Below are 9,374 nucleotides of genomic sequence, written 5' to 3' on the forward strand. Positions count from 1 at the left end.
AATTCCAAAAAAAATACATTTTCTTCAAGAGATTTCTTATTTAGAAATTATAATATTAATTATCTTATTTAAATATATTAATAAATTATTATTATTATTATTATTATTATTAATTAACCTGGATATCCAACCCGTTATGCGAGGCAACTAATCACAAGGAGATCATCCGCTTTACAGGTAGCCCGGAATCAAAAAATGGTTATTTGGTTCAAACACAGTGACTCCAAGCTACCTGCAGGTAGTTCATTTGTGTAGTCAATTTTTTTCTTTTATTATTTTGGTTAAACCGAATACCACATGATACTATTATTTTATTTTTATATGAGTTTATCGATTGTCAGAGACACTTGAAAATGGTGATAGTTGGGTCAGAAAGACGAAAAGACGAGGACTGAGGTAAATAAAGAGAAAATCTAAGGGTATTCCCCCACCCAAAGAAACAGGAGCGTTCATCTAAACCGTTTAGACCGCACCAAAAGAATATTCGTTTGAAAAATATTTTTGTGCTTAAAACATATTTCATATAAGATTCATGGTAACCCCGGGATAAGTCGATAGGTCAGCTACTCCCCGAGATTAGTCGATAGATCAGCTACGCCCCGGGATTAGTCGATAGGTCAGCCACGCCCCAAGATTAGTCGATGGACGTAAGCGGACCCGAAAACCATAATTACCAACAAAAAAAATGCATACCATGTGCAGAAAACACTCTAAAAGATGCTCTATATTTTGATCTATTTTGCCAACCCATGGGCAAATACTTTTCATATATATAGATAGATAGATACTACAAATAAACGAATGATCATGCCAAATGAAACAATCAAAATGAAGACAAACAACCATCTTTACCCACCACCAGTAATCAAATTCAACATTCCGCCAACATAATATAGTATATCTGTCATCGAAGGGACCAAAACGCTCGCCAACGACCATCACTTATGTTGGTGCTTGAGAGCTTCAAAACGAGCAGCAAGTGTATCATAATCTGGCAGTTTTGGATGAACTCGCTGCTGACCTTGTTTCATAGGAGGAGCACGTGGTGCTGGCCGGTTCGGTGGACCATGGTCATGGTCATGATCCATTTCAATTTCTTCATCACATTCGGACTCTGATTCATCAAATTTGACAGATGACCCTGGAGGAGGAGCATTGTAGGTGTGTCTTCTATACATCTTGCTATCGTCTATTTCAGGTTGTTCATCACAATCTGATTCGTCAAATTTGACACCAGATGCATTGTAACTATGTCGCCTATTATACTTTGTACTGTCTGATGAAACATGAGACCTCTCAGAACTCGGTTTGGTGAAATTGATGGCAGGACTGCTGGAAACCAAATCGAAATTTTTGACGTATCTTGAATCATTTGTGAATCCGTGTTGTTGAGTTGATTGATTCGAGTCTTTGCTTGCCAAGTATGCAGCAGCTTCTGCAGCAGCAATTGCCATCTTAGCCGACTCTGCAGCAGCTTCAGCAGCTGATTTAGTGTCGTCAAAATGCATGACGTTCTGACCATTACCCGAGTATCTGAAATAACAAATGAGGAAATTGACAATTTAGGGATCGTTTAGCAACACAAGTTGGGTAAACACTGCGGTCAGGGTAAGAGGTTCGGTATGGGTAAGCGCCAACTGAAAAATGGTTGTTTAGCAAGTGATTTGTTAGTGGCGGACCAGAAATTTCTTTGAGCAGGTGCACCTTTAAGGTGGATCAAAGGTCCGCAAAATAGTGGTTTGACCTAGAAAAAAGTCAATTGTGTTGATTTGAGAATACATTTTTTTTAAAATGGAATCAATCTTGATCCTTAAAATAAGTTTATGTTGCCTTGAAAATGATATAGAAAATGACAATTTTTAAGATGCTTGAAAATGATATAGGAAATGACAATTATTAAGATGAATTCACATCGGGAAGGAAAATAAATCATGAAAAAAATAATAAAATCAAAATGGCACACTGGTAGTAATGATCATAACTGTAATTGAGGTTTTGTGAGTTTAATTCTTCTAACTATATTTTTGTTGTTAATATTTTCAGAAATAGTGTTATAGGGCCTGAGTAAATGCTCTGGGCCAGTAAATTTTCACCTAAAAATTCGAACCCCTGACCTCTTGTATTAAAAATGGTAAGCCAACCATCCCACTCGTGTTTAATTGCTATTATAGATTTGGTTTCAAAGTATTTAAAAGGGCACCCTCAAAATCAAGCAGGTGCACTTTTCAGACGGCTAAATTTTTCTCTCTTGCCACAATCGACTGAGCGGATGCACGGGAGCCCGCTCAGCTCCTAATAAGTCCCCCCCTGCATTTTGTAGCAAGTGCTTACCGATAAAATACCCTTAATATCTTGTGTTGACCCAGTAAGTGAAATAATAATGCTAACAGACTAGTCTTTAGGTAAACTAGTTGACAGATCAGGTGATAATTTTTATATATCATAAGGGATGGAGATGTCACATTTTACCTGCAAGGCGGTGGGTTGTTTGGTTGAACATATTGGGGTGGTGGGATGTTTGGCTGAACATATTGTGGTGGTGGGTTGTTTGGCTGAACATACTGCTCCGATGCAAGTTTGACAGGCATGCTGGAAGCACTCACAAAGGTTTGCGGTCCTTCCTGCAAAAAAGAAACAAATATATCAATGAAAAAAGCACGAATTTGAGTGGCACAGACACATAAACCAGACCAATCCGGTATATCCCACGTGGAGGTGCGGACTGGGAGGGTAAGATACAGACCTGACCTCTACTCCAATTTAGAGTGGCACAAACACATATTTGTATATATTACATACAGTACATTGTATACATATATGTAGAAAAGAGAGAGACGCACGATAAGCTTTTCAGGTGGCTTGAGAAGTTCTGTTTCAGATTCTGTTGTGTCCCATTCAATCTGGTATTCTTTGGCTATTTCCTTCAGGACTTTCAACTTTACTTCACCAGCAGGGGTTCTAACAGAGAGCTTGTCAATAAGCTGCAAAATTTCATTAAAGCATCAACATTTAACCTCTTCAAGTAATAAGGTTAACAAGTAATAAGGTTAACAAGTTTATCATATTAATCATAATTGCAGGATTATCAACATAATCACCATTCGATTTACACCACAGTCGGGTCGTAGATCAGTAGCTGCTCCAACGAAATCTTTGCCATATTTTTTCTCGAAAATATCCCGAAGTGCAACCAATTCTGGAATTTCAGAACATCGAGGAGCTGCAAAAATTAAACTTGATATCCCTTCTTTCAGATCTGCAGGGCATTCTCTGTAACAAATGAACCTAAAATAGTGAGTGGCTTGTTGATGTTGTATACAGTTTTAATTTCTTCCTCGGAATACCTTTGTTTTGCAATGATTGAAAGTCTTTGCACGATCAGTTCACAGAAGAGCTCAATGAACTCATTAGCAGCCAAGATGTTCTGTTCTCTCATCACGTGTTCAACCTTGGAGTGCAAAAAATTTCATGTCAGCTAAAAATAGGGTTTACACAAACACAGAGGGAAGATCCAGGGAGAACCCCAATAAAAGGAGGACTGAAGAACTCATCATAAACATTAGATTAATTGATCCAACGGATGTGATCAAATAGGTGGTTGCAACCACCTTTTTTTAAAATTCTAAGGTGTTTTTCTCGAGAAAAGTGACCATGATTAGGAGCTCTGAATTAGAGATGTATGGATTAAAGGTATTCCTCTAAAAATTACAATTTTTCTTGGTTATATTTTCTGTCAAGATCTCCTAACAAAGGATTTTCTTGTATTAGAGGGATAACTCTGCAACAGATCACATGTTAATATTATCAATGCGGAGTTCGCCTTTTATCCTTAGACAATCTATACACCTACCTAGAGCTGATAATATCCAATTTTCTTAGACGGGCACTGATTTTCAAGCATTTTTACATTTACTGAATACATTTTACTTATCTTCTAATAGCATTTATAGCCACGCTTATTTTCTAGTTGACAAAATACCTATCAAGGCAAGTGAGGGATTGAGGCAGGAACTAAAGTACTCGACGCTACCACGGTTGATTAAGCCAGGTTTATATGGTTTCAGTCGGGTGATGGTTTTTGAGCTAGACCCATTCTGAAGAGGTTGCAGGAACAGGAACCACTAGATCACGATCACGATCACGATCGCTTGTCCTATATTTGATTGTAGAAGAGACAAATGGAACACTTGTGCAAAAAGAAAAAAGAAGAGTAAATTACAAAAAAAGAAATAGTGGAAGTACACATGTGACAGGCTTTCTCTTTCTGAGAACGGAAGACAAAATTCAGCAAGCAAAGTCAGTTTTTGCAACTTTTATCTATACTTAAGACCATTAACAAACATATACACTACAAGTAAATCATGCAATAGATTATGAAGGGTATTAGGATAATTTCACATTCTTATTGCACAAACCATCTGTCATCACCTTCATTTTCTTTGAAGCAAAACTCCAAAATGAACACTTTGTACTCGTCTCCCCCCTCTTTGGGGAAGAGCAACTCTCAGAAGCAACCAATCCAAGAATTGATGGATTTGGTAGAGTGCTAGTCACAACACTAGAACCAAGTTAGTTGAGCTTGAAGGCATCAGTTGAATCCCTTAGTTGCAAGGTCTTTGACTGTGCCCAAGAAAGGGATGGATAATAGATCTTATATAGTTCTCACTTCCACTTAACAAAGGAAAGATATCACACGCTACAGAAGACAATCATGTGCAAGTTGCTTGAGTTGAACCAGAAAAAACACCTATTCCTCTTAACAAATCCCTAGTTTGAATCCTCGAAAAATCCTTTTGTTCTTTTTCTATATTCAGTATAAAAAGGGTGGTGGATCTAAATAACTAATGACATGAATGGGAACCTTGTTGAAGATTTGAGAAGCTAAATCTTATGAATTATATGTGATAGATGTATCTTTTCAATAAAAGCTTCCTTGGGAATGGATTGCTGCATTATGAATGTGGTTATTGCGAAAAACCAAAGGATGGATTCAATATGTGCTTTTTCCATCTAATATCTAGGTTTCAATTACACCCTAGGTAATATTCAATTTGTTTTCCATTTTACTTCATGGAAATGGAAATCACTCACCAAAATCTTGATTTCCTTTGAAGATGAGGATGAAGAAATAGATGATTAACAACTGGGTTGTGGCACACTGGTTAAAGCCTCAGGGGGGATTTAGTGGAAAATCTCATCTACCCCAGGATCGAATCCAGGCACTACCAAAGCCCTTGTGGCCATGGAGGTTCACCTGTGATGACTCCAGGCCACACGTGGTCGACACCCTGGGGGACTAGTCGGTGCACGTAAGTTGGCCTGGAAACTCATGGTTGCTAAAAAAAGAAAAGAAATAGATGATTACTGACAGACAAGTGGTTTTTTAATTGTGGATAAATTGACAGAATTACCTTCATGAAATGACATGTGAGAGGCACATGTGAAATTAAACGGTTTTAGGGACAAAAAGCATACAAAAAAAGATGTTAGTAGATGGATTTTATTGTGTTGTGAGGATGAAACTTGTAAGTTGGGTATGTTTCCTAGAATGTTTTTTGTACTTTACTCAAGGTAAAAAAAAAAATAGAAGACTTCCTATATTACCTAAAGTTGCCCTCCAAAATGTCAATAAAAATGGAAAAATGGTACAACTTGGTGAAGTAAAAATGGCAACATATGTATGATAAAAAAAAATGAGGCATTCTCTGAGAGGAATAGTTTATGAAGACTAGGACAACGTGGGACTGATATGAAATGGATGGTAAGAACCAAAAATAAATAGAGAACAAACTAAAATGTACAAGACAAGATCAACTATTCATACACAAGAGATAGAAAGTGGAATGTCCTCACAAGAGATGGATTTATGGATATGGTTTTCATTAAAATGTCGCCATACATGTGAGTTTACAGCTAGAAGTTCAAAGACAACTGACAAAAAAATGTTTGTCAAGCCACCTTTAGGACTGCCATGAATTTATTTGAGCTTGCTTAAAATGATTTTTTGCACCAACTTTATGTTGATGGTTTTTATGATGTTAGGAACGCATAAAGTTGTCAAAGGTTCACGGCACACTTGGGTGCAAAGAGGTCCCGGGGCCTAGGCGTGAGGCACAAGCATGACACGTAGGTCTCATAAATGCGAGGCATGTCTTATAAAATATTTATATATATACACACAACTCAAATATGAGTAATTCAATAGAGTCAGAAGGGAGAAGGGTTTGAAGCGTGAGCCATGAGGGAGAAGTTCTAGTCTGGCAAGAGTCGCCACCTTCACTATCTTATCGGGTAACAATCTCGGTCATCAATATGGATTGTTGGTAAGCGTCTTTTAGAGGATTCTCCCTCACTTACTCGGTAAGGTTCTCGGTCTTTGCTATACCGCTTACCGGGTAAGATTCACCGTCCTTGTAAACTTCATCTGATGAGATAAATCACAAACAGTATGCGTTTGGTAAACGGCCCCTATGAGGCTAAGACTATCTCAAGGAACTTGCATTCCTAGAAGCATTTATATAACATAGAACAGAAACAGTATATTTGAAAACTCGTAGATCTACCAAGGACATCTGTTGGTCAACTTCTATGACCAGTAGTTTGATGTATTGAACACACAAAAAAAAGGAATAGCCTAAAAGCACACTCCTACATCCCAGAATGTCAGTCCACTTGTAATTGAAATTTCAAACTTACTGATTTCCAAATCCAGAATTGATGTAGATACTTTTAGTTCTTTAGCTCAAGAATCCGTCTATTTATTATTTATGTAGTTTTGATGTAGTTATCAAAAAGGATTCTACAACCAAGAAAATCTTCATCCATTTCTAATCATAACAAGGATTATCAGTTGACAATCAAACCTCAAATTTGGACTTCTTGTGAAATGCAGAGAAAGCAGAGTTCAATATCAAATCTGTTCAAAATATCCTAAAACAGGCAAAACCCTAAATTATTGCATCAAATTTCGCATCACGTTGTTCAAAGATCATCTTCCTAACTTCAAATCTTCCCCAATTATCGCACTATTCGTACTCAAACAATCCTGCCTACTCAGGTGTCAAATATAATCCACCCTCTCTAAGAAAGAACTAGCAATAAGGCGAGAACCTCGATCAAACAATAACGGAGTAATAGGTTTCGACTATCAACCAAACAAATCCACGTCGTTTCTTTCTATTTTTGCAACAAGAAAATCGCAATAAGGTTTCCCAGCGATGAAGTAAACTGTAAAAAAAGAAAACATACCCTGATACGAGCAGTGGCATCTTGACCAGACTGAAGAAGCAAAGCAATGTCACGCCTCATCTGCCTCACCACCACCTGTCTCTTGTTCCTGAGAAGCTTGATCCGAGCCACCGCCAACTTGGCCGCCGTCTTGCTGTAATTTCTCAAAACCACTTCTAAGTTAGGGCTCAAAACCCATAAAATTGAATACGAAAGGAAGAGAAAACGAAGATCTCACCATCTGGAGGTGTTGAAGCCTCTGAAGAAGAGAGCAACAGTGAGCTTGGCTGCCTTCTTCCAATGGCTTTTAGCGCTGGCGGTCATCTTGCAATGGTGGTGCGTTTAGAGAGAGAGAGAGAGAGAATGATTTTTATGGGATTTTGTGTGCAACGGTCGGGAAGAATGAATGGTGAAAACGGAAAGAAGCGGAACGTGGCGTGGTGTGAGGGCCCCACTTCGACAGGAACTGGAAACGGATCTTTTTCCGTTACAAAGTTCACAGTTTGGATTGCTTCACATCGAAGCTTTTATGAGCTTTTTTATTACATAGCATCTCATATGTGTTTAATGTGGATTATTTTCTTGTAATATGTAACCAGGGATGGTCCTAAAATTTTTGATGTTCTATACGAAAATAATAAAAATTACCCTTAAGTCTATATTTTTAAGCCAATGAAACAACGAAACATACGATTTTTTAAAAAGTTTAGAACCTATTCAAGCTAAGTATCATATCCTCATGTTGATTTTTATTAATTATAATTAATAAAAAAAATACAATAGAGGGACATAAAAACCAAAACTCCGAATACAAAATAAAAAATGATAAAAGGATAAATTCTAGATTAAGATCGCATTCCTTCTTTTCCAGTTTTCCCTTTTCCAAATTAAAATTAGCAAAATAGAAACTTTATTTCAATATATGAGACTTAAAAGACAAGAAAAATTATAATCAGTTTTTAACTAAAATAGTAAATTACATCTAAATTACTGTCATAGTAAGCAACAAGTAAAACTTAAAAGTTACAGGTCTAACGACTAAAGACTTAGGGTCTATCTGTTAACATCTTAATAAGTTTAATGAAACTAACAGCTTATTCACTCAACTATGCATGACTGTTTCGTAGTGGCTTAATGATATAGAAATTGACTTATACAGTAAGCTTATAGGGGGGACTTTGTATAAAAAGTCAAGTTTTTTTTTCAAACATGTCCCATCCAACTACAAACGCTCCTTACATTTGGGAAAAAAAAACTCTCCCAACAAAAACTTTTCCAACTTATACAAACAGGTTAATTCATACAGACAACTTTATACAAACAAAATTTTTTCCAACTTTTTCCAACGATGTGCATTCAGTATTCATCACTACTAGACATTGAGCCTGTTTTTATAGTCAAAGCTCAATTGTCCAATTCCCAAGTTATTAAACCCAAATTAGTAATAAATGACAACCTAGTTCCCCTTTAGGCTTTGATGCCATATGCGGCCGCACGGGCTGCACGTGGCCAGGGTCGGTCCTGTATGTAACCTTAAATTTAATTTAATTTATAACTTTATCTACCATACTATTTATTCTTTAAAAAGATGGATATCTATATTTATAATAAAGGGAAAAGTCTAAAAAAACTCAGTGGACTTTAATGTTTGGAATGATTAAGTCATTGGACAATTTTTTGGAACAAATAAGTTATTAGACATTCCAAAACATATTAAATAACTCATTGGACAATTTTTTGGAACAAATAAGTCCTTGGATAATTTAAAACATGTTAAATAACTCATTGGATAATTTTTTAGAACAAATAAGTCATTGGACAATCCAAAACATGTTAAATAACTTATTGGACTTTTCTAAAACTTGTTGGATACATTCTTATGACTTGCACAACTAGTTAATTTGATAAAATAGTGAAAAAAATCTGAAAAAAAAAATTAATGAACATTCACATTTTGAACGATTAAGTCCCTAAACGTTTTTTGAACCAAAAAGTATTTAAATCTATAAAATTAAACAAATATAACAAAAAAAAATAATTACATTTAAAAATATTTTTGATAAAATTTATTTTAATTAAAATAAAAATATATTTAGTCAGTGATTTTTCAAACTAAAAAAAATAAAAAAATTTATAAAGAATTATTG

General features: G+C 36.0%; 1 protein-coding gene across 1 annotated transcript; it reads right to left on the bottom strand.

Moving 5' to 3' along the window:
- Nucleotides 1-776: 776 nt before the first annotated feature.
- LOC112508287 lies at nt 777-7,560 on the bottom strand. The gene is made up of 7 exons (XM_025113047.1): nt 7,466-7,560; nt 7,249-7,381; nt 3,345-3,448; nt 3,099-3,270; nt 2,841-2,981; nt 2,470-2,621; nt 777-1,533 (listed from the first exon to the last, which is right to left on the bottom strand). The coding sequence occupies exons 1-7, from the start codon at nt 7,549-7,551 to the stop codon at nt 939-941; spliced, it is 1,383 nt and encodes a 460-aa protein (XP_024968815.1). The 5' UTR covers nt 7,552-7,560; the 3' UTR covers nt 777-938.
- Nucleotides 7,561-9,374: the final 1,814 nt, after the last annotated feature.

Source organism: Cynara cardunculus, assembly GCF_001531365.2.
Source record: "Cynara cardunculus var. scolymus isolate 2C chromosome LG 1, CcrdV1, whole genome shotgun sequence".
Taxonomy (NCBI): domain Eukaryota; kingdom Viridiplantae; phylum Streptophyta; class Magnoliopsida; order Asterales; family Asteraceae; genus Cynara; species Cynara cardunculus.

Coding starts and splice junctions, on each gene's coding strand:
- LOC112508287 (XM_025113047.1), bottom strand. CDS start 7,551: ATGACCGCCAGCGCTAAAAGCCATTGGAAGAAGGCAGCCAAGCTCACT. Junction 7,382..7,465: donor GGCTTCAACACCTCCAGATG/GTGAGATCTTCG, acceptor GAGAAATTACAG/CAAGACGGCGGCCAAGTTGG. Junction 3,271..3,344: donor TCAATCATTGCAAAACAAAG/GTATTCCGAGGA, acceptor CATTTGTTACAG/AGAATGCCCTGCAGATCTGA.